At 41.4% G+C, this 25509-nt stretch overlaps 1 protein-coding gene across 5 annotated transcripts in view; it reads right to left on the reverse strand.

Annotated features, from left to right (window-relative positions):
• LOC121278899 (vacuolar protein sorting-associated protein 13B-like) overlaps window positions 1-25509 on the reverse strand; it is a 1102197-nt gene that overhangs the window by 84227 nt on the left and 992461 nt on the right. For 4 of the 5 annotated variants that reach the window (XM_041189400.1, XM_041189397.1, XM_041189401.1 and 1 more), the window contains 3 exons: window positions 22157-22338; window positions 20613-20962; window positions 14060-14221 (listed from right to left, as the gene is read on the reverse strand). In XM_041189400.1, the coding sequence (XP_041045334.1) occupies window positions 14060-14221; window positions 20613-20962; window positions 22157-22338 (694 nt within the window). The remainder of the gene's footprint in view (window positions 1-14059; window positions 14222-20612; window positions 20963-22156; window positions 22339-25509) is intronic. The other variant, XM_041189399.1, reaches the window with a different exon arrangement.

Genomic DNA, 25509 nt, shown 5'->3' on the forward strand with positions numbered 1-25509 from the left:
TTACAGGGATGAGGCATATTAGCTACAAGGTTAGGTTGGGGAAGCTGGGGTTGTTCTCCTTGGAGAAAAGGAGCCTGAGGGGAGATTTGATAGAGGTGAAAAAGATTATGACAGGTTTAGATAAGGTGGAGAAAGAAAAATTGTTTCCATTAACTGATTGTACAAGGACCAGGAGACACAGATTTAAAGTTCTGGTCAAGAAATGCGGGGGGATAGGAAGAAGCTTTACCGAGCAAGTGGTAATGGCCTGGAACCTGCTACCCATGAGGGTGGTGGAAGCGGAGATGATCAATGATTTCAAAGGAAATTGGGAAGGGTTTAAGGGAAATAAACTTGTAGGGTTGCAGGGATAGATAGAGCGGGGTAATGGGACTGACTGGATTGCTCTACAGGAAGCTGGGATGGACTCTCTGGGCCAAACAGCCTCCTTCTGGGCTGTAATGGTTCTGGCTTATTACCCCTAGGTTAAAGTTCCTCCTAACCTCTCTACACCTACTCTATTGAATTCCTTAATAATTTTAGAGACCTTTAACGGGGCTCCCTCTGCTTTCTCTCTTCTGGAGCCATGGTCTATTCAGTTGCTTCTGATAGAGGCAGCTAAGTTGTTAAATTGTTTCACTCAATGTTTAGACCAAGAGGGCTCGTACAGGGGAAGGCTCCTTAGGGGAAGGAAGACAAACTGATTTTGAAACTGGCACTGAATTTGATTGGAACATTGTAGGAGTTCGAAGAAGGATAGTTCCAGAGTGGGAATGGGAAAGGAAGTTGAAAGTGGCAAGGTCTTTCTTTAATGTTGGACATTACACTGAATGGTGAGTGCAGCATATTAGATTAGAGGATTTTGAAATTGGTTTTCCACAAATAAGTGGTGTTAGGAACACTGGGCACTAAAGTGGGAAGTGAACAAATGATGCATCTGATGTGATTTCACAGGGAAATCCCCATTGCTGGGATATGAGTGTCACTGGTAAGGCCAGCATTTGTTGCCCATCCCTAGAAGCCCTTGAGAAGATGATGCTGAGCTGCCTTGTTGAACCCCTGGCATCAAATGGTGTAGGTACACCCACGGTGCTCAGGAGGACTGCTGGAGGGCAAAAAAGTCAATGAGCGAATCAGAGTACCTTGGTATTCGGTTCTGGTACTTGGTAAGGTTTCCCTCGTTAGTCTTCCACAAGGGTATTTTCACAGGAGGTGCACAATAAGTGCAGTCAATGGTCCCATTACTTACAAAAACTCTGGTACTTTGAAAGTGGAAGATAGGCTTGATGGTGTGATCATGTTGAACTTGGTAGAAGATGACCTGCCAAACGTGGAGGCTAATGTGGGGGGTTCAAACGAAGAGGAGAAAGTGCGGATCTTTGCCATTGTGAGGAAAAGGACAGGAATAGGAGCATGAGAGAGAGAGGTAAATCATTTTTAAAACTCCTGCTCGCTACAGCCAGACACAAAAGGAACAAATTTCAGATGTTTTGGTGCATAAAGAAGAAGGCGGGAGTAGAGAAACTGGGAGAGAGGAATGGAGTCTCTACAGGGTGCAGGGTGGGCAAGAAGGCATACTCCAGTTGTTGGAGTCTGTGGGCTTGTAACAGATGTGGAATCAGTGTTGCCTTTAAATTAGTGCTTCACTAGCAAATCTGGGAGAAACTAGAACTATTCACAGTGCCACAATTGCAAATGTAGCTTTACAGGAACTCAATTTAAAAAGGAGTCATTTATGGGGGTTAAAAGACTTCCTCACAGCATTCCTGCATTGAATTTCACCATTGGTTAAGAAGTTACAATTTACGAACGTCCCTGGCATCCGCTTCAGTGTGGCTCACCAGGATAGTGTCTTGCTGTGCTTTCCATGTACTGCTCCTTGTAGTATATGACCTCTCCATTCACAGAAGCATCATGTGTCGGAAGAAATGCCGCAAGACAGGGAAAGCACCGCACTGTCCTAGGGAGCTACACAGAAGCAAGTGGAGGGCTATTTTTTTTTTAAAAAAACACTCCCAAACAAAGCAGAAACTAATTGCTCTTTGAGAAACTGAAGCTGGCCCATAAGGTCAATGCAGGCAACTCAAAAGTTTACTCTAATATTAGTTTAACGGAGGGAAAAAGAATTAGAAAGTTACACCAACAATGGTTCTGGTAACACTTTAAAGTCTATTCCGGGTTATTAGGTGCCATGTTTAGTTCTCAGGACTGATTGCATTTGAAGTTAAAGCTTTTTTGGCAACAAAAACACAATATCATTGTTGAAACTCTGTTGGGGAGGGATTAGGGAATTTTAACCTTTTATACAAAATACATTTTCACTAAAAGTGATTCTAGTACATGTGGCACATAGGTAGAAAACGAACAATTACTTGACTCAAAGAGTCAGAAAGGAAAGTATTAACGTGGATTCCCAATTGCTCAAAGTACTAGAGGAAGAGAGTTTGAAAAGAAAAAGCTCGAGCCTTGTTGCTGAGGTAGTTGTAAAATGTGTCTCTCCTCTTTGGAAGAAGTCTGAGAAATCGATTTAATTAAACACAAACTAATTTGGTCACCAATCTGGAATGTTGACTGTCCCCAGTGAATCTGCACAATCCATTCAATGTTGTGCCATTCGTGTAACAGAAAAGGCTCTGTATGTTCACTGTAATGGGCATGCTAGGTTAAACTCACTGCCAGAGTTTCAGACAATTTATTATATCCTGAAACATTTTTACAGGAAAAATTCCAGCATGTGATACTCCAAAACAGGAGTGTTTTGAGATGTAACACATCTATTATTGAGTTCACAACATGTTTAAGAAAACAACAGGGTAACAAGGCCATTTAAACCTTTGCAGTTGTCATTGTGCATTTCACGATTTAGGAAATTTGCCAGGACGACACGTACGCTGGATTGGCATTTTGTAGAGTGACCCCACAGAGGGCTAACAGGGTGACCTTTGTAAACAGCTAACATAGTGAAATTGCCATTTACAATATGGATCATATAAAATGGGTAGTTTTTTTTTATATAGAGCAACGCTCCATAATTGTGCAATGCCTGCATAATAAGAAACATGAGACGTTAACATTCAGTAACTTCATTTTCTTTCCCACTGTAAGTATGTGGTATCCGAGACCCCTGTCCTAACTCACTTTATTCCCTGGTGGAAGTCAAGTATGAACTAGAGCCTTTGGGGCAGTTACTGATTCCAAATGCACAGATTATTTCACATTTATCTTCAGATCTGGTTTAAATGTTCTGAAACTTCAGTAACTTGGCAAGTTCAGAACTATCAAGAGGACTGAAATAATTTTATTGCTATGAAGTCATCTAACATTCCTCTAATCTAACACTCTGAGGGCTTGTCCACACTTGAGGCTTTAATTCCATCTTTCATCCACTATGAGCAATTAAACACTTTATTTAGCATGGAAACAATTATATCCAAATGCCATGTTTAACCATAACTAAATATTCAAGATAATCTTTGTTGACTAACATTTTTGTGGCATTTCATTATAGCACATGGTACGTATTATACCACTCTATGTCCTAGTATTTTCATGCAGTTATCGGGACATGCACAAACACTGGAAATTCCAATTCCTGAAAAAGAACTTTTATATTTTTACCTCAATCTAGTACTCCAGTGAAATCTATAAAACTTGACCGGCACTGCTTATTTACTTTTCCTTATTAGAAGGTGTACTTGTAGATTCTTCCTTCTTTCTGTTGAATGGATGCAATCACCTGTTTCCCGCTCACCTCCGCAAATAAATTACCATTCATTTCATTATTATGGCTCTGGTTCTGAAACTTTTCCACATACAGTCTGTGGTTAATGTACCCAAAGTTGGGGGGAAAAATGGCCTCCTGATGGGGCCTTGGTTGACTAGAAAGATTTCTGCAAAACTTTCAACATTACTTGTTGTCATGAAAATATAATAATTTTCATATTATTGTAATTTATTGTAAAGGTAGGTAATTGGTGGGGTTTGAATTAGTTTCTCTTTATGTAGGTGTGTGTGTGTGTGGGTTTTAATTGAACTGCAGACAGCTAGTCTGGGTGCTTTGATGTATCAGAAGGGAAACAAGGTTTGAAATGCTGAATATGTAAACATGGCTGAAGTTTTAGAATGTGAGGTATGAAGAGCATTTGCATTTTTAGTTAAACCAGAGTAGTGAATTTCAAAGAGATAGTAAGGTGTTACATGTAGCCAACAGAGGCTAAGCCAAATGGTATGTTTATTTTTCCCAAAGATTACTGATAATATGAGTACTATGAAAGATTTATGTCATGGAGAAAGTAAAGTTGCAAAGACATATTGGAACAATGGGATTTACATTAAAAAGGGAGAAACATGTATAAAGGAGGCGAGGTTATGTGTAAGGAAGAAGGCATTATAAGATCCAACAAGTGTGAAATGCCTCCAGCCTCCATGTACCAAGCTGCTGTCTCCAGGAACCGAAGCTGAGAATGCATTTTTAATATCACTGTCCAGGGTATTGTGTGCTTTGCCTGAATCTGTTGAAATCTATATTGTTTTACTGTTGCCTTCACAGATTTGTAACTGGGAGCTAGATTAATTAGGGAATTTAGGAATTATTGTAGTAGTAATTTGTAGACCAATGTATGTGCTTAAAATCATTTCTTTTATTAATAAATGTTTAATTTAGTTTTGTAAAAAACCTCTAAGACTCGGTGAACTTATTACTACTGAATTCAAGGCACGCACCTCAAAATAAAAATATAAATTGCAAAACAGTTTTGGCAGCTGTTTCAAGTTTCCCTCTGGGATGTGAGCAGCTCAGCATTTACCATCCGCTATGCCATAACACTTGTGTCTGCTTTTTTTTCTCAAAATACTTTTCCATGCACAGTACAGAAATTTACCTTTTTCTCATTAATAGCAGCTTCAGCATAAACAAATGAAAATGTGAGATTGCCCCATGTAGTGCAAACTTTATTTTAAATCTTTCATGGGATGTGGGTGTCACTGGCAAGGCCAGCATTGATTGCCCATCCCTAATTGTCCTTGAACTGAATGGCTTGCTTGGCCATTTGAGAGGATAGTTAAGAGTCAATCACATTGCTGTGGGTCTGGAGTCACACATAGGCCAGACCAGGTAAGGCCAACAGATTTCCATCCACACAGGACATTAGTGAACCAGATGGGTTTTTACAACAATTGATGGTTACCATTACTGAGATTAACTTTATATTTCAGATTTATTAATTGAACTTAAACTCCAACAATTGCCTTGGCAGGATTTGAACCAATGTCTCCAGATCTTAGCTTCTGGATTATGAGTCCAGTGACGTTACCAGTATATCACCATCTCACCCAAAACTACTGATGTACTCGTGCCACTGCACAATAAAAATGATTGAATATAAGACTGCATTGAGAATCATCTCAGCAGAAGAGCCATTATTGAGATCATGATCGAAGGTTAAGCACCTTCTTAGAGGCAGTGAGTACAAGTCTTCTATGTTCCTCATCTTTCCACAGCTCCTAATCACTGGGCAACGATAAGTTACATTTATATAGTACCTTTAACACATTGAAATGTCCAATGGTGCTTCCCTGAATGTTATCAAACAAAATTTTACACCGGGCCACTGAAGGTGGTGTTAGAACAGGTGACCAAGCTTTTGGTCACCTGTCCTGAAGTGGTAAGTTTCAAGGGCATCTTTAAGGAGGAGATGTAGGGAGGTGAAGAAGTTTGGGGAGGGAATTCTAGTGACTAAGGCCTAGGCAGCTGAAAGTATGGCTATTAATGGCGCAGCAATTAAAATCAGGCATGAGACAAGAGGGCAGAATTGGAGGAATGCAAATATTTTGGAGGGTTGTAGGGCTGGAGAAAGTTACAGAAGATAGGGAGCGGCGAGGCAAGGAAGAAATTAAAAACAAAAATTAGAATTTTAAACTTGTTGTTGGACTTCCCAATGTACATTAATGAGCAGAGGGGTGCTGGATGAATGGAAATTGGTGCAGATTAGGATATGAGCAACAGGGGTTTTGATGCATTCGAGTTTGCAAAGGGTGCAAAGTGGAAGGTCAACCAGGAGAGTATTGGAATAGTCTCCTGAAAGCTGGCTATTGAAGTAGTTCTGACAGAAGCCTGGGAACATTAACCTGCTGGTTTTAAAGCTATTGAGCTGAATTCATACATATTCTTATTTTTTCTTTGGAGTGAGCAAAAATATTTCAGGTGGAGGAAACGGAGGTGGAAAAAAGCTTAGACATCAGGCGTGGTGTCAGCTTGACGTAGTAAGTAGCAATCGCCTCCGAATCAGAAGGCTGTGGGTTCAAATTCTACTCCAAGGGTGGAATTTAATGCCCAAATCTGGGAGCATGTGGGGAGATGGGGTTTAGGGGGGCTGTAGTTAAATGGGGTGGGAAGTCTTGACATTGGCCTTCCCACCTGGGGGTAACTGATGTCCTTCCACATAAGGGCCTCATCCTGTTGCTGCTGGTATTCAATTCATGGGAGCCACGCCATGTGGTCAAGCCACCAGCCATGTCTGTAGCCTGGAGGGGGCACCTCCCTGTGTCCAAAGGAGGGACTTGCTGGGAGCAAAGGCTGTCCCTGTGGGAAGACATGCTCCTGTCCTCTCAGCAAGCATGCCCACTTATCTGTGTTTCCGGGCTCCAGCGATAATCCTTCTCCTGTGGCTAACTACAGTACTGGCAGTGGCCACTCCTCCCAGAAGTGCTGCTGGTACTGGAGAGCTGCTGGCCTCTGATTGGCCGACGGCTCTCAGAGAGGGGAAATTTCCCCTGTAGCACCCAGTAATCCCAACAGACTGCCTAATGGGGCTCCCAGAAATGGCCACAGAGGTGTTGCCATTGGCTCTCTAGCTGGTGGACAGGCGCACTGTCGTGACCATTAATTTCTGCCCCAAGACATACTCTAGGATAACACTTCAGCGAAGTTTCAGGGGAGGTCTAAATTCTTGGAAGTTCTGTCTTTGGGTGAAACATTAGTTCAAAGCTCTGTCGGTCAGTTCAGGTGGTGAAAATACCACCAAAAATGATTAGTTTCTAATTCATCCTGCTTGCTGTTTGTGGTGTGGGCATATGGGTTGTATGGTTACATTCATAACACGAACTACATTTAAAAAGCAAATTGTGGGATGTGAAGCATCTTAAAATATCTTAAGGATAAAATAAAGCACTGCAGGTTACACCTAATAATTCAAAATTCTTATTCCTGAAGCAATGGGCAATTTTGACTCAACACAATGGCCTGAATTTTTTTGTCAGCGGGTTGGGGGCGGGGCCCGCTCGCCAACAAGAAAATGATGCGGGTTGACGTCAGGGGAAACCACTGGTGGGATGAGGTTTCATGTCTGTTTTTAAAAAGTTTAATAAAGTTTTAGTCATATTTATTAACATGTCCCATCTCATGTGACATTGTCACATAAGGGGGACATATTAATAATATTTTATTATTATTCTATTTGATATTTAAAGCACTGTCAACGATCTCCCTGAGACAGCACTTAGCCTCAGGGAGATGTGCGTTCTTTTGCGCACATGTGTGAAAGAGCGCACTCTGACAGTTGGGGAATCCCTCCCTCCTCCTGCACAGGAAGCGCATAGTGCTTCCCGACGGGCAGGCCGCTGGGCAGGCCTTAACTGGCCCGCCCACTTAAAATGGCGGCGGGGCCCGTTTTGGCGGCGGCTCGCCTGCCCATCAAAGGCAAAATTCTGCCCAATAGGAAAACACTACAAGGACACTCGGAAAAATAGTCCATAAGGAGATCCAAGCAACAACTGAAATACAGAAACACAAGTGATCAAAACTAGAGTGTTGTACAATGCAACGCAAATGTGAAGCTCAGTCAACATACTCTGTGGTTTGACTGCTGCCAATAGAACATTTGCCACAAAGATGTCAAACTACTTAGAGCAGAAAAGTTCCTTTGGTACATTTGGTTTAACTGTCAGCTACTTCCAGAGTGATCGCGTAGAACTGGATGCAATGGCCATGGTGGGAGCTGATTACCAGGCATCCATTTTCACACTAGGTCCAGTTGCGTGGACCTCTTTTTCACTCTTGTTCTTGCTGGTACTTTCGCACAGAGCACCAAACATTACTGAGAGTTGTTTAAACTGGATGGCAGGTTTTCCTTACCAGCAACAGATTCGATACGCACTCTGTTGACAATCGCAATGCAGAATTTGCCTTTTCGGAGCTGACTGTTACAATGCTTCAGTTAAATTTGGCAATTGATTCTCCTGCCATCTTCTCCCAGGATCAGGTGATTGCCCGTAGATTGTCCAACTTAATTGCTGTACTGTCATCACATGCAGTGATAGATTTTCACAATAGCCAATTCTCGGGTTAATACCGCTCATCCCCTACCCCAGTGTGCTCACTGGCCTTCAAGTTCGGCAATACCTCGATTTTAAAATTCTCATCCTTGCATTCAAATTAGTCCATGACCTCGTTCCCTTCCTATTTCTACAATCTCCTCACTACCTGCAATTCTGCAAGATCTCTGTATTCCAACTCTAGTCTCTTGTGCATCCTCAATTTCCTTCGCTCCACCATTGGCTGCCATGCCTCCAGCTATTTAGTTCCTAAACTGCGAAATTCCTTTCCTAAACCCCTCCACATCTCCACCGCTCTCTTCTCCTTTAAGTTACTTCAATAAAACTAACTTCACCCATTCTAATATTTGTTTACATGGCTTGGTATCAACTTTTGTCTGTTAACACTCCTGTGAAGCACCATGGGACATTCTACTACATTAGAGATGTTATATAAATATGCGTTGTTGTTATGCTGTTTTGTTGTATACATAGCACTAGCAGCAATGGCTGGATTTTACTGCCAAGTCAGTTGCTGGTAGGAATAATAGCTCTGTTACATTTAGATGCAGGTATTTCACATGAGACCCGCAGTTGTCAATTATGCTGCCTTCCAATGCCATACATTGCTTAAAGTGACACGACCACGTCTCAAAATGGCCATTCATTGTTCGTGTAGATTCTGGGCAAAGTAATAGCACTGTGAAATATGTGCCTGAATTTTCGACTTCTCAGTGACCAAAAAGACTTTTTTTAAAAATCACCACGGCCCCCTCACTGCTATCGTACAAACATCGGAACAGGAATAGGGGAGCCTGTTTCACCATTCAACTGGATCACAGCTGATTTCATAGTGGCGTTCAATACGCTACTTGGTAATTTTCCACTTGAACATTCTGAAATTAACATTCTGCTTTTCCATTTTTTCTCTTTTCAGCAAAAAAGACCAGTTTTTTATTAACAGTGGAGGTGACCCCTGGCTTGTAATGAGATAAAGATTTCAGCTGTCGGCACTTGTTGTGGGAATGTTTTGTGTGGGCCTGGATTTGATTGTATGGTAGCGGTTTGAAATTATTCGGCAAATTCATTCATCTTCTGCAGCAAGGTGAGGTCAAACAGCCTAAAAGATCCTTTGACCTCCTTAAACCAGCTCAGCAAGCTGAGTTTGATGTGAGGATAAATTGTGGTACATATCATCCCTGGTAAAAGTCTCGACTTGTTTTTCAGATAGGCAGAGAGAGTGGTGATAAATTTATGTGTCCTAGCTTCCCTTTTCCCTCCGGAGTGCTTATCCCATATTTCAATATTTTAAAATTTTTTTTCAGCATCCAGGATTTTTGGGATAGCCATATTCCTGAACAGCTTCTGAAAACAGCTCACAAACTCCTCCTAAAAGCTTGCTTCAAATTGCTGTGTACCTCCATGCAGATGAAGGAGGAGTTGTACTTGACATTGATCATAGAGTTGACTTTGAATTTCACTACTCAGCGCCCATTCAAGGCGCGATTCCAATCTGGATTAACCAGTGATTTAAATTAAGAGAATTGAATTATTGTTGAAAAAAAAAGGAGACATGCTGTCGAAGCTTTTTGCCTTGCACGCATGATGACAGATTCACAAGAATATCAAATACCAAAAGGAACAACAAATTATACTGCATGACAAGAGGTGCAGATTGGTTGGCTACAGGACTCTGATTGTTAGAGGTGTTGCCATGGAGAATGCACCAGGGAACAGTTAACTGCCAAGCTTCTGATTAAATTAAATTCAAACTAGGCAAGTCGACTCAAGATCATTAAAGGCATTGCCATGGGGAATGAACCAGAGATTGGCTGTCCCCCAAGCTTTTGTGTAATTCAAAAAGGCAAATGCATGGTCATGTTGGCCAGAATATTGCCATCGGCGTGCTGGGAGTGGGCCCAACACACCAACGGGTAAAATGACGCGAGGTGATATCGGACGTGCATCAGAACGTCAACACGCATCATCTTGATCTTTCGTTCGGCGGGTGGCAGCTGTCAGCGGCCTATTAAAGCCATTAAAAAAGTAATTAAGCTTAATAACAACGGTGTCCATCCAACCTTAAGGTTGGCGGGCAGGTGAAGAGCCCAAGCAGCCTTCGCCTTTTTCAGGAAAGATCATCCACGGGCAGGATGAGGTTTCCTGAAGGTTTTATAAAATAATTTAATAAATTTTGCTGCACTTGTGACACTATCACACGAGGGGACATGTTTACATAATTTTTTACTTTACTTATAACAAATTTTTTTTATCAACTTATTCTCCCTGAGGCAGCTCCGTACCTCAGGGATATTGCTGCGCTCTTTCGTGCACATGCGCAGGCCCTGACTCTCCCTCCTCCCACACCCACACCCCACCCGCCCGGTAACGCTGAGCATTACCGGCCGCACCTTACGTTGGGCGGGCCTAATTGGCCTGCCCACGTAAAATGGCGACGCGCAGCCAACTGTGGGTGGCGATCGACTCCGCGCCCTCCCCCTCCCCCTCCCACCCAGCCCACCCGACATAGGTAAGATTCAGCCCATCCTTTCTCTTTGCAAAGGACAGGTTCCTGTGAGTGTGTATGAATTGAATTAAACAATTAGATCTCAATGCATTTTCAACAGAAGGATTATTTTGCACAATTTCAATTTGAACGAGCAGATAATATGAATAAAGCAACTTGGAGGGATAAATTGTACCCCTTAAAACTAAACTTAAACTGATACCATTTGTATGGGAGGGCAGTGATACAAATTTGACACTCCTGAAACAGTGATTTACTTGTCAATTCAGTGTACGGTATTGGCTGCTCACCACTCAGTGTGCTCTATACTGGAGAGACCAAATGTAGACTGCATGATCTCTTTGTTGAACAGCTTTTTTCAGTCTACAAGCCTGACCCAAAGGTTCTGATTGCTTGCCATTTTAAGTGTCCCACTCTGACCCCTCTGTCCTCTGCTTCCCATGCTGTTCCAATGAATCTCAACATAAACTCGAGCAACAGCACCTCATCTTTCTACTACACGCTTTATAGACTCCTGTACTGGAAAGAATTAAGGCCTGCCCAGCGTGACGTGCACCCAAAAGCGCTGTGCGCTCCCTATGCGGGCAGGGGTCCCTGAGTTGGGAGTACGCTCTTTCGCACGTGCACAGAGGTGCCTCAGGGAGATTAGTTTTAAGTTTTAAAAATTTAAAAACGAAGATAGAAAAATTATGATGTCCCCTCATGTGACAGTGTCACATGAGCTGGGACATGTCAATGAACTTTAATGGAAAAATTTATTTAATTTATAAACCCTTTATGAAACCTCAAGCTGCCCGTGGATGAGGCTCCATGAAAAATGCGAAGACCGCCTGGACTCTTCGTCTGCCCGCCAACCTTAAGATTGGACAGGCAGCTTTCTCAATAGGGTTAATTAGTTAATTAATGGCCTTGACAGGCCTTTGACATTTGGGCGGGTGTGCAGCCGACTCAGCTGCGCACCCAACGAACTGAAAGTATAAATGACACACAGTGACATCCCGACGACACCCTGCGTCATTTTACGCCTCGGCAAGCGGGCGCCGCCCCCGCTCGTCGAAACTTCTCCCCACTAAGTTCAACAATTTCTTAGACAGCAGATGCTGGTAATAATTCTTGCGCTGCTATTTGCAGCAGCTTCAGAGATCATTGAACTGATTAGAACTTGCTCTTTTACACTGTAAAAACTCTTCAAAACCATTACACCTTGTTAACTGAGGTGCAATTGTTTATAGTAACTTATTAAATTACCAATGAAATGCCTCCCTGGCTCTGCAGAACTAATTTTATGTTTGTGGAATGCCAATTTTGTCATAATGATAAAAAAAATTCCATTCAAAATGGTTTATGATATTTCATCTTCTACCTTTTATGTCATTGGTTCGCCACAGGGTAACGCTATGTATCAAGTGCAGTTCATAATCACTGCCACTAGCTAGTTTACTACAAAGAAGGAGCCGAGTGCGTAAGTCTCTCCCATTAATACCGAGCCTCTGTATCACTACAATCCCCTGCAGTGCCTCTCCAGGGCAACTGATGGCAAATAGGCACTCTACTGCACTAGCCTGAACGACAGGGGATCTCAGAGGAAGCTAGGTTCCCAGAGATGTGATATACAGGCCCACCAGCATATGGACATGCCTTGGTGTCCATCAACCACGTCTCAGCTACGGGTCAAATAGCATCCACTGCCTTGTGGGTCTGACTCAGGAGAGTCAAAGGCACTGGAATGGAGTACTATAGGTGGCTGGTGATCCCTTTAAGCAAACATTTTCTAACAACTCCTCCTACCAAGTGGGCTCCAGACATAAGGGCTCCTGCCCTTTCTCTGGATTCAGCCTATAAGATCAAGAAGGAGATGAAGATGCTGGGCATCTCTATGTCTCCAAATCCTGCCCAGGCTATCGAGCCAAAAAAACAAATGGAGAGAAAGCCCAGAGAGCTCAGTTGGTAGAGTATGAGGTTCTTAACCTCAGAGTCGTGGGATTGGGCTCCACCATCATCACTCACAGATGGAAGAATGCCAACCACCTTAATCTCAAGTATGTCCCAATCATTTATTTTACCCGCAGTAAAATCTAATTAAAAGTGAAGTGCATTTTACTTCCTGTTTTGCTGCCTGTGAAAGTACCTCAATATAATTGGCTGCTTAACCTACTTGATCGTGTCACTGTGGCCAGACACTTGGAGATCCCATAGTTTTGGTAACAGATTCAAGCTAACTTTGGGAAAGGGGAAATCCGTGCCACAGAGATTGCTAGATTTTTGTGGGCCACTTTTTTCGAGGCCAGTGCTGAGCACCATTGCTTCACTGGTAACTGGGAAGTCAGGGCCAGTGACAGTTATTGTGCTGTTTCGTTTTGACAGAGCAAAATGGTGCCGGCTTTGTAGAGAAAGTGCAGGTAAAGTACTGTTGGTGGCACGACGATCGAAACGGGACTTAAAAGAGAGTATTGCCATTTGACTAGGTTGGGAAGGTGAGGGAGTAGCAGCAGGATGGGTAATTAAGAGAGAAACGATGTACAGCTGCGGCTCTATGGCACGGTTCGGCTTAAATGTACTGGATTCTGGTCTGAATCCAATCATCTGTTTTCCAGTTCCTTTTGAAAAGTTAATTTGAAAGCTGAGGTTGGAAAATCCTTACAGTATCACATCAGCCTCAATTAGGACACCTACCGGTTTGAGCATACTTCACATCACTGCAACTGTCAAGAACAGGCTATTTAAAAATAAAATGAAATTCCACCTTTGTGGAACAAACTACACATCAGTGCCTCATGCTTGTTAATGTTCTCTTAACCTTTCAGAACTGAAAGCGCCGCACTGCAAGAAATAAATGTTTCCTTTCACAATTTGCTTCCAGCGGAAATGACAGAATTAAAGGCAAAAGCTGTGAGAGAGCCAGAATGTTCATCACTTTCATACAGAAGTCACAAGAAAATGCCAAACTTGTATTCTGACCTTGGGGTGGGGAAATATTACTGGTATCCTTAAAGGGTTGCTCCTTGACTTGTTGCAGTACATTTAAGATAAGCTGTGCTTTATGTTGGCAGTCAGTATTTAAACTAAATTGGAGGCAGTTGCATTGGTGCATCACTGACATTTTCCGAACTCTAATCATAAAAAGCTTGCATTAAACTTACAACTATATTAATATCTACTTCAAGGCACCTGCTGTTATTATTACTGCTCAGTCCCCTGAAGGAGCCGCCAAAGAATAATTCAGCAAGCTACGTTTTGTAATACCTGGGGGGACTTGTGTGAGCGCCAGCTGTACTGATGGCTGTGCTGACTGGCCAATAGAACATTTTCATCAGTATCCACCTGGCCAAACCGCAGTGTCTCCTGAGTGTCGTTACATATCACAAAGTGGCTGAAGACCAACTCCTCTGCCTCTGGATGTTCATTCTGGAACAGAAAACATCAGTGTGCATTAGATCAGCCCTAAAGATATTTAGCAGCCGTCCGCCTAGTGGTAAATACCACAGCCTGAAAACCCGAGGATGTGAATACACTGGTTAATATTTCAGATGACTGACAAAAGCTGGTTACTGTCAATGCCAGCATTTTAAATTCTCCATAGTACTTAATAAAACAGTTGTTTAAAAAAAATTGGATACTTCTGGAGGATTTGCGTCTCATCTATATACTGATTTAGAACTTAAAGTTGGCAGTGGCTCTGATGCTTAAGTTTTAATGACTGCAAAAATATTCAGACAAAATGCTAGCATCTCAGATCAGCGTTCTGCTCTTAAAAACGAGCAAACTAGGGTTTTCAAGGCTGACCAGTGAGTGGGTTCAATTTGACCAAAGCAATTTGGAAAGTCATTGAAATACTGCCTCTCAGAAACATCCCTGGCACCAAACAAGCAGGATTTGGCATTGCGATGTAAAAATAATCTGAAATATATTATGAAAGAAAATAGTTTAAAAAAAGAATCAGACACAAGGAATGTTCACGTTGATTACGTATTATTTGCTTGCATAATGTACACTGAAAAGAACCACAGTGTTGAAAAAAACTGAACTACAGAATTGTACAGGAGGATTAAACAGAACTTTTTCTTTCAGGACGTAGTTTGTAACTGAGTCCCTGACTTCTAGATATTCAATTCTATCTGCTACACTTGGAAGATTCTTATAAATCAGCCTACAAGGATAACATGATCCAGTGCACCCTGCTCACAGGAACGGCCCCTCATTGACACAGTCCAGGGCTGTTCACCTGCCCTCCACCCTTGAGGGGGAAAAGGGCATTTTAAAAGCAAAAAGAAGAAACTTTAAACACAGATACAGTTCCAAGACAGGCCCTCGTCTACTCCATTAAATAAGCTGCACAGGAGAAGAGGCCAAATCCATATTAATCAGTGCGCAATGTTCCAGAAAATCAGAATGCAGGTTCATTTTTAAAAATATATAATACAATGTTTCCCATAACATGAATCAACAGATTAGATTACTGGTCTGCTATCATTCCTAGACATTCAACAGTTTTTGCCTCATATGAAATACTGACACATTTCTGCACAGTGCTAGAAGCATCCAAAAGGCAATTTCATGAATTGAAGATGAAATCAGGTGAATGTTTGAAATTCAGACAGAAGATATTGCGTGCAAGGGAAGTTTTCAAAGACACTGCATACTTAAATAACCCTTCTGAACATAGTGCTCGTGTTAGTTTACAGGACTTAGTGAATGTTTGGTAGTTATGGAATTAAATATATTTTACAGTACTAGTTTTGTCATTTAATATCAATTCAAAATCTGAAAGAGTCACTATCATCAGTAAAGAAGTTACATCAGAAATAATGGCATTTATAAAGCACCTTTCAAGACCAACCAAGGGATGTCCCAAAACTATTTACAACCATGAGGTACTTTTGAAGTGTAGCTACTGTTATGATGTAGGAAATGCAGCAGCCAATGTGCGCATAGCAGAAAGATAATGAGGAGAACTTCAAAGGTAATAATCTCTGGATTACTACCTGAGCCACGAGGAAATTGGCATAGGGTAAATAAGATTAGAGAGACGAATGTGTTGCTCAAAGATCAGTGTGGGAGAAATGGGATTCGATTCAGGGGAAAGTGGGAGCTGTACCGTTGGAGCAGTCTTCAAATAAACCATGATGTAAGATGTTCAGACAAGTTGTATAACTAGGATGGCGAAGGAGGCTTTAAACTAAATACTGGAGGGAAGGGATCATGCAAGAGGAGATGTAGTAAATCAAAAGGAAACAACAAGGTAATAGAGCAGAGTAATGATTTGGGTAATGAAAACCAGAATGTGGCAGGAAGGGACAGAGAGTACAAACTTAAGAGAGCACCAGCAGCTAAGGCCAGAGACAGTAAAAATGGTAAAAAGACTGAGTTAAAGGCTCTGCATCTGAAAGGAGCGCAGCATTCGTAATAAAATGCATGAATTATTAGCACAGATAGAAATAAATATGCATGAGCTGATAGCCATCAGACAGATATAGTTGCAGGGTGACCAAGGCTGCGACCTAAATATTGAAGAATATTTGACATTTCGAAAAGATAGGAAGCTAGGAAAAGGTAGTGGGTTGCTCTGTTAATTAAGTATGTCATTGGTACAGTAGTGAGAAATGACCTTGGCTTGAAAGAGCAAGAGTCAGTTTGGATAGAGATGAGAAACAGTAAAGATAAGGGGACACTTGTGGAAGTAGTTTAGAGAACCCCCAACAGTAGTTGCAAGGTAGGACAGGCTATACAGAAAGAAGTAAATGGGGTGTGTAAGAAAGGTACCATAATATTCATGGGTGACTTTAATCTACACGTAGATTGGGTGAATCAAATTGGCAAAGGTAGCCTGGAAAAAGATTTATAGAGTTATTTGGGACAATTTCTCAGAACAGTACTCTAGAGCCAACCAGGGAGCAGGCTATTCTAAACTTGTCATGAGCAATGAGACAGGATTAATCAATAACCTCATAGTAAAGGAACCTCTATGCAACAGCAAGCATAACATGATAGAATTTCATGTTCAATTTGAAAGGGAGAAGTGTGAATCTGAGACTAGTTTTTTAAACCTGAATAAAGGTATTATAAAGGTATGAAAGCAGATCTAGCCAAAGCGAACTGGGAAACTAGGTTAAAAGTTTAAAAAGGTTAAGGAGATATTTAATAACTCTCAGCAAAGATTTATCCCAGTGAGAAGGAAAGGCTCTTTGAGAAGGATGCATCATCCATGGCTGAATAAGCAAGTTAAGGATAGGATCAAACACTGTACAAATCTGCAAAGATTAGCAGTTGGTCAGAAGATTGGCCAAATTTTATGAACCAGCAAAGAATGACTAAAATAAAATAAGGAATGAGAAAGAAGAGTATGAGAGAAAGCTAGCTAGTAATATAAAAGCAGATAGTAACAGTTTCTACAAGTATTTAAACAGGAAAAATGCATTTAAAGCTAGTGTTCGTCCTCTAGAGAGTGAGTCTAACAAATTGATGATGGAAAACAAAGAAATGGCAAAGGTGTTGAACAGGTATTTTGTCTATGTTTTTACTGCAGAAGACTTAGGGCAGCAGGTGCAGGTGAGAGATTGGGCAGCGCACCCGTCGACAATTAAGAGGCCTATTGAAGCCCTTAATTAATTTAAACCAATATTTCGCTGCCCCCGTCCAACCTTACGATTAGCAGGCGGGCAAATCAGCCAGGCGGCCTTTTGACCTTTTAGCATCCATGGGCGGGATGAGGTTTCCACAATTAAATAAAAAAAATATATAAATTTTGGGGCAGAATTGTTATTCTAACTGATGTTATTGTGAGTGAGTCCCACATTGGAACATTTTTTCCAGATTTTAAAAATCTTAATTTTTGGTTTTAAAATTGTTCAGCTCCGAGGCAGCTCCCTGCCTTCAGGGAGCTTTAAGTGTGCGCTCCCTTGCACATGCACAGACATTGGCGCTCGCAGGCAGGAGCACTGAGGTTCATTTCCCAGCTGCTCCTGGGCCCGCTTGCCATGCCTGCCCAACGACCCAAAAATTCTGCCCTTTAGAAAACTTCCCAAAGAGACTTGAAAATCAAGAGGAAGGGAAGGGAGGAACTTTAAAACAATCACCATCGCGAGGGAAAAAGGTGCTGGGAAAACTATTAGACCTAAAGCCTGAAAGGACCAAGATGGCTTGCATCCCAGGGTCTTAAAGAAAGGGGCTGCACAGATAGTAAATGTATTGGTTATAATCGTCCAAAATTCCTTCGATTCCGGAAGGGGGCCTGTGGATTGAAAAGTAGTTCATGTAACACCTTTATCCAAGAAAGATGGGAGACGGAAAGCAGGAAACTACAGGCCAGTTAGCCTAACATCTGTTACAGGGAAATTGCTAGAATCTATTATTACAGAGATTACAGCAGGATACTTAGAAAATCATAATTGGTTCAGGCAGTGCCACGACAGGCAGGATTTTACGCCTTGGCAAGTGGGGGCTGGGCCTGCTCACTGATGCGCAAAATGACACGCAGTGACGTCGGGGGGAACTCCCGATGTCACCGCACCCCATTTGAATTTTCAGGAAGGCGGGGGGGCAGCGAAATTAGCTGCATGCCCGCTGACCTGCCAATGGCCAATTGAGGCCATTGACAGAGTCAATTATGTAATTAAAGGACCTGCCCGTCCAACCTTAAGGTTGGTGGGCCGGCCAGCAGCCCTGGCGCAAACTAGAAAAAGCATCAAACCTCATCCACAAGTGGAATGAGGTTTCATGTAGCTTTAAAAAAATTTTAATAAATTTTTTTGAAAATTATGGACTTGTCCCAATTCATGTGACATTGTCACATGAGGGGAAATGTTAAGGAAATTTTATTTTTCTATTTTAAGGTTTTTGACATTTACAGCTGATCTCCCTGAGGCAGCATTTAGCCCTAGGGAGATGAGTGCGCTCTTTTGTGCGCACGCACGAAAGAGCGCACTCTCGATTTTGGGATTCCCCGCCAACCGCACAGGAAGCGCATAGCGCTTCCCGGTGGACGTCACGCTGGGTGGGCCTTAATTGGCCCGCCCACATAAAATGGCGCCATGCCTCCAATCGGGAGCGCGCCTGTGCACGCCTGCCCTTCAACGTCCCCCCTGATGGTGAGAAAATTCAGCCCTATGGGTTTGTGAAAGGGAAGTCGGGTTTACTTTTGAGGAAGTAAGAAGCAAGGTGGATAAAGGGGAACAGGTAGATGTGGTGTACTTGGATTTCCAGAAGGCATTTGATAAGGTGCCACATCAAAAGGTGTGATCAAAACAAGATTACACAGAGCAGGGGGTAATATATCAGCGTCGATAAAGAATTGGTTAGCTAACAGGAAGCAGAGAGAAGTGACTTAAGGATCTTTTTTGGGTCGGCAGGTTGGCAAGCTGCAACAAGTGGAGTGACACAGGGATCAGTGCTGGGGCCTCAACTATTTACAATCTACATCAATGATTTGGGTGAAGGGATTAAATGTATGGTAGCTCAATTTGCCAATGATACCAAGGTAAGTAGGAAAAGGATGTAGAGAGTCTGCAAAGGGATACAGATAGGTTAAGTGAGTGAGCAAAAAATTGGTAGATGGAGTATAATGTTGGAAAATGTGAACTTGTCCACTTTGGTAGGAAGAATAGAACAGCAGTATACTTTTTAAATGGAGAGTGATTGCAGAACTCGGTGGTACAGATGGATCTGGGTGTCCTGGTATGTGAATCACAAAAAGTTAGTATGCCGGTACAGGAAGTGATTCGGAAGGCAAATAGAATGTTGGCATTTATTGCAAGAGGAATGGAATATAAAAGTAGGGACGCTTTACTGCAGCTGGTCAGGGCCTTCGTGAGGCCACATCTAGAATACTGTGTACAGTTTTGGTCTCCTTATTTGAAAAAAGATATAATTGTATTAGAGGGAGTGCAGAGAAGGTTTACTTGACATATTCCTGGGATAAGGGTCTTATCTCATGATGAAAGGTCGAACAAGTTGGGCTTATACCCATTAGAATTTAGAAGAATGAGAGGTGACATATTGAAATATATAAGATCCTGAGGGAATTTGATAGTGTAGATAGTGGGAGGATGTTTCCAGTTGTGAGAGAGACTAGAACCAGGGGACACAGTTTAATAAGAGGACTACCGTTTAGGACAGAGATGAGGAGAAATGGTTTCTCTCAAAGGGTCTTTAGTACGTGGAATTCTCTTCCCCAGAAAGCAATGGAGGCTGGGTCATTGAATTTACTGAGGGCAGAGTTAGACATGTTTTTGACAGACAAGGGAGTCAAGGGTTATGGGTGGCAGACAGCAAAGTGGAGTTGAGACGACAACCAGATCAGCTATGATCTTATTGAATGGTGGAGCAGGTTCAAAGGGCTGAATGGCCTACTCCTACTCCTAAATCCTCTGTATGCTTGAGGCCTTCTGGAAATAATGGGCACCAGAGGAACTGGAGTGTATTGACAACGAGGAATATATTATAATTTTATCTGTTAAGCTTCCTTTGTTTTTTACTTTCAATTAAAAGTTTGGGGCTTATTGTTTAAAGAGGCATTTTATTAGGTTAATTTTATTTTGATTGATGAGACCTTGGAGAACCTTTTATCACCCTAATTAAAATGGCGAATATGGCATTTTATGCTAATTTTCCATCTGAGAGTTTTGTTATCCAAGGGCAGTAAGGGATATAGGGCAAAAGCGGGTGTTTGAAGTTAGGTCACAGCTAAGCCTTGATCTCACGGAATGACAGAGCAGGCTTCAGGGGTTCAGTGACCTATTCCTATTCCAGTGTTCTGAAAAGCATTAAGATGGCTTAGACAATATCATTTGTTTTAACGTACCTGCTTCCAAGCACGAACTGCCGTGTCCAGTGAATGAATTGCATGCTGGCCCACATTGATAAACACAGGATCGACAAACACATTTCCGTCCATCAGCTGCTCCACGGAACTGTTGCTAATGGCCACTTGTCCATGAAAAATTAAGGGCTTTAAAATGCTTAACATGGTTAGGTTGCGGTACTCGAGGAGTTTGCAGTCAGCCATGGCAGAAAACTGGAGCTCTCGGCAGACCGGGCCATCAGACCATTGCCGCAAGTAGACGTTTGGGCTTTTCAGAGAAACAATCATGTACTCTTGTTCTGCAGGCAACTTTCTATCAGGGATGAATGTTTGGAGGCGGCTGGGATGTGCTGTGGTATAAAATAAATATTTCAAGCAACAATGCAGCAATGTTCTTTTTTTTATTTTGATGGATCATATCAAATAATAAAAATTAAAACCATTCACTGATTTATAATCAACATTCAGCCAAATAGTTACTTTTAATTACAACTCTTAAGATGAAATAAAACCATTTTATTTTTGTCCCTTCAATGTTCATAATTATAAAACCATCTTCCCAGATGCAATAGGAGGAATTCATTTGATGATATCAATGGCATTATTTATCCCATTCCATGTAGTTGTTATTTCAAAATTAAAAACAGAATGGATTTTGAATTTAGAAAGGAATTAGTGATGTAGGAGTAATTGGATCACACTTTGAGGGCCAGCACAGGCACAATAGGCCAAATGGCCTCCTTCTGTGCTCTGGGATTTTGTGAAAATCAGATCATCTGTAATTTCAGCGACTAAAATCAGAAGATACTGAAAAGCCTAAATACTACAAATTGAGGCATTTAAATTATACTCAGATTAAAGAGAGGAATCCCCAAAAAAATAGCACAGAGGTGAATTATGGACACACCTCTTAGGTAGTATTTTCTCACAGTGTATTTTCAAATCCTAAATTAGCAAATGAAGGATATCAAATCCTTTGTTTAAAATTCAAAATTTTCATTTCCCATTCAAAACAAATGTGATAGTTAAATGGTCTATTCTAAATTAAGTAGAATTTACAGCACAGAAACAGGTGATTTGGCCCAACCAGTGTATGCTGGTGTTTATGCTCCACCCGAGCTCACTTTATCTCATCTTATAAGCATATCCTTCTATTCCATTATCCCTTATGTACTTAAGTAACTTGCCCCTAAATACATCTATGCGATAATACTAAACTCTCTGATTTGAGTTAGTTTTGAAGCAGCACACAGCATTAGTTTGTTTGTTTAATATATAATCTCAACATGAGCTCTTATCTACAGTGGAAATTAACTAGCAAAACTTCAATAAACAATATATTAGGAAAATCAATTAATATAATTCTTTGAATAAAAGCAAAAATATATCTTTAAGAAAGCACACTTTGCCCTTCTTCCAATTATATTTAACAACGATTTCAATAAGTTGTGACAGATTTCCTCTAAATAAACTGACAGAGCTTTAGCTTAGAACTGAAAAGTTCCAAAAACTAAACTAGCACATTTGTTTTGTCAGTAACGTACCTGTGCCCAGCTGATCCAGGTGATGGCAAAGATGAAGCTCAATTTGGGCAAACTTTAATGAGATGCCAAGAGAAGGCACAAACCATGGTGCAAAACATGAATCTACCCTGGTACAGGCTGCCAATGCCATTGGAGACACAAGCTGGTCACAGACACTTTGTGAGCCAGACTCGCCATCACTGCTGATGAGAATACATGACAAAAACAATGAACGCCACATTTCTGCCAATGCATTAGTAAAATAAAATATTTTTTAAAAATGAAGATAAACTTTACAGAGATATTGTTTTATTAAAGATATCTCTGTACAGCCAAAGGATTTTCACAGTACCAGGCAAACAACAGTCTGAAAATTGGCCATTTCTTAAGGCTGTAGGCATTAACAAAGAACGTGAAAAAATATTCTATATTTTCTGGGTGGATTCAAGCAAGCAACAGTGTTATCTTTTAAGGTGATAGAAAGAAACAAGTAACAGTACAAAAAAAAGAATCAGAGGGCAGAGGATGAAAGATGATCTTATTGAAACATATAAGATCCTGAGGATATTTGACATGGTGGATGCTGAAAGGATCTTTCCCCTTGTGGGAGAGACTACCTTGTTCACTGCAAAAAATAAATACGGGCTAGTAGATCTCTTTCATGGCGCTTCTCATGGTGAGTCAGAGGATACAGTATTTTGTAACAAGTAGGGTGTTTATCAAAGATCATGGTATGATAAAGCACAGAAAGAGGCCGTGCAGCCCATTGTGCCTGTGCCATACAGCTATCCAATTCATCCCATCCCCTGCTTTTTCTACGTAAGCCTCTGATTCTTTTTCCTTTCAATTATTCATCCAATTTCCTTTTGAAAGTTACTTTTGAATATGCTCCCACCACCCCTTCAGACGGTGCATTCCAGTTGACTACAATTCATTCTGTAAAAAAGTGATTCCTCATGTCACCTCTGGTTCCTTTACCAATCACCTTAAATCTGTCTCTTCTGGTTACCAACCCTTCTGCCTCTGGAAACAATTTCTCCTTATTTACACAATCAAAATTGTTCATAATTTTCAACACCTCTACTAAATCTCTTCTGAGCCTTCCCTACTTTAAAGAGAACAATCCCAGCTACTCCAGTCTCTTCACATAACTAAGGTCTCTCCATCTCTGGTACCATTCTAGTCAACCTCTTCTGCATCTTTTCTAAGACTTCAACATCCTTCCTGAAGTGTGCTGCCTAGAACTGAAAACATTATACCACCAAAGACGTAATCAGTGTTTTACAAAGAAGTTCTGAGGCTTGATGGGAGGCAGACAATATTACAGAGGTGGGAGGAGGGAATCTTTATGATATAGAGTATTTGAGGTCAGAAGCTCACCTCTGTGCCTCGGAGATAAGTTTAAGGTTTTAAAATTTAAATTAAAAAAAACTTTTAAAACATGTCACATCAGTTGGGACATGTCAATGAATTTTTTAAATAATTTTTATTAAATTTTAAAACACTTCATGAAACCTCATCCTGCCCGTGGATGAGATTTCATGAAAAATGCAAAGGCTGCCTGGGCTCTTTGCCTGCCCCCCTCCACCAATCTTAAGGTTGAACGGGCAGCTCATTTAACTGTTTTAATTAGTTTTTAACAGGCTTTAACAGGCCTTTGACATTTTGGCGGGCACGCAGCTAACTCGGCTGCATGCCCGCCGAACTGAAAACCTAAATGACGCGCGGTGACATCAGGGCCCATGCGTCATTTTACACGTCAGTGAGCGGGCCCCGCCCCTGCTCGCCGACCGGAAAATTCTTCCCACTGAGTTTTCAGACAGAATGTTGGGAATAGGCATTTTGTGTAGCGTTTCCCTGCAAACATATTATGAATGCTGTTCACAGTTCCTATTTATGATGCTATTAAGGGGAATAATTTAACACGTGCAGGATTTTTAACCGTGAGCCGCCTCTAATGAACAGCGTTACAGTACAACACGGAGAAAAACAAGATTGAAATTTCATCGATACTTTCCCTTAAGTGGGCAGATGAAATTCCCGAAGTGTGATGTGTGCAGGATGAAACACAAAAACATTGGTAATCAGTGAGTAGTTTTGATATACCAGTAGTTAAGGGTGAATTAAGGAACCTAGACTATTATAGACACAGCATTTGGAAACCCAATCACAAAGAGCAACTATCAGCAACTAGAATGCTGACTTATATCACCAAAATAGTAGAGAACTAGTTAATGGAAGCCATGGTTACACTTTGCCTGTTGTGCTATATTAGCCCTTGGTCTAGCCATGCCACAACCTAAAAATTATCACCCACTTCACATTCCCACCCTCCTGCCTTCCCACTAGCTACCACAACGCCCCCCCTCCCCCCGCCCCCCTGTTCCATCCTTACAGCCCTCTGAGATTAAAACAAAGCACTGGAAAAACTCAACAGGTCTGAAGAAGAGTCATTGGGACTCAAAACGTTAACTCTGTTTCTCTCTCCACAGACGCTGCCAGACCTGCTGAGTTTTTCCAGCATTTTCTGTTTTTATTTCAGATTTCCAGCATCTGCAGTATTGTGCTCGAAGGCTGCTGTGCTCCTCCAATTCTGGCCAACTCAAGCTGGTCTAGATTCACCCTTAACTACTGGTATATCAAAACTACTCACTGATTACCAATGTTTTTGTGTTTCATCCTGCACACATCACACTTCAGGAATTTCATCTGCCCACTTAAGGGAAAATATCGATGAAATTTCTTGCACCTTTCAATCTTGTTTTTCTCTGTGTTATACTAGGCACAATTCGTTTATGCCTATGCTCTTAGCTTTGCTATCCTGGTTTAATTAGTTATAGTTTTCCAGTTTTACCTTTTCTAAACAAGTTCCTGTGTCTCACCCGAAAACATAAATTTGGGGCCCTTCCCCCAACCCCGCCCTCCCTCCCCTACTTCCCACCCCGGTCGCCTATTTTTGTGGTTGAAAACCCAATGTTTTCCAGTCTGCCCTTCTATCTCACAATACGTGTCCAATATGGAGAACGAACTTGTAGAATCGGTTAAGAACTTGCTGGGTGCTACGATGTGGGAATCTGGTAGTTTGTTCCAGAGAGCTGAATCACGATGGGCTGAATAGCGTTTCACACTTTTATCTATCTTATGATCTTTATGGCATTTAGGATCAAATGGTAAGTGGTACAAATATAATTCCTTTTCAAAGTACTGGATTTAAGATTAAAATTAAAAAAGCATTTGTGGATGACTTAATGATATTGTATTTATTCTCTGGACTTTATTAATGTAGTAGTTGGCCACGCTTTCCCTTCAAAAGTTGATTTGGGGTTTTGGTTGTTATTCAAAAACAAGGTTTCAAACAGCTGAAAGTGGTGTGC

Source organism: Carcharodon carcharias, chromosome 6, assembly GCF_017639515.1.
Source record: "Carcharodon carcharias isolate sCarCar2 chromosome 6, sCarCar2.pri, whole genome shotgun sequence".
NCBI lineage: Eukaryota > Metazoa > Chordata > Chondrichthyes > Lamniformes > Lamnidae > Carcharodon > Carcharodon carcharias.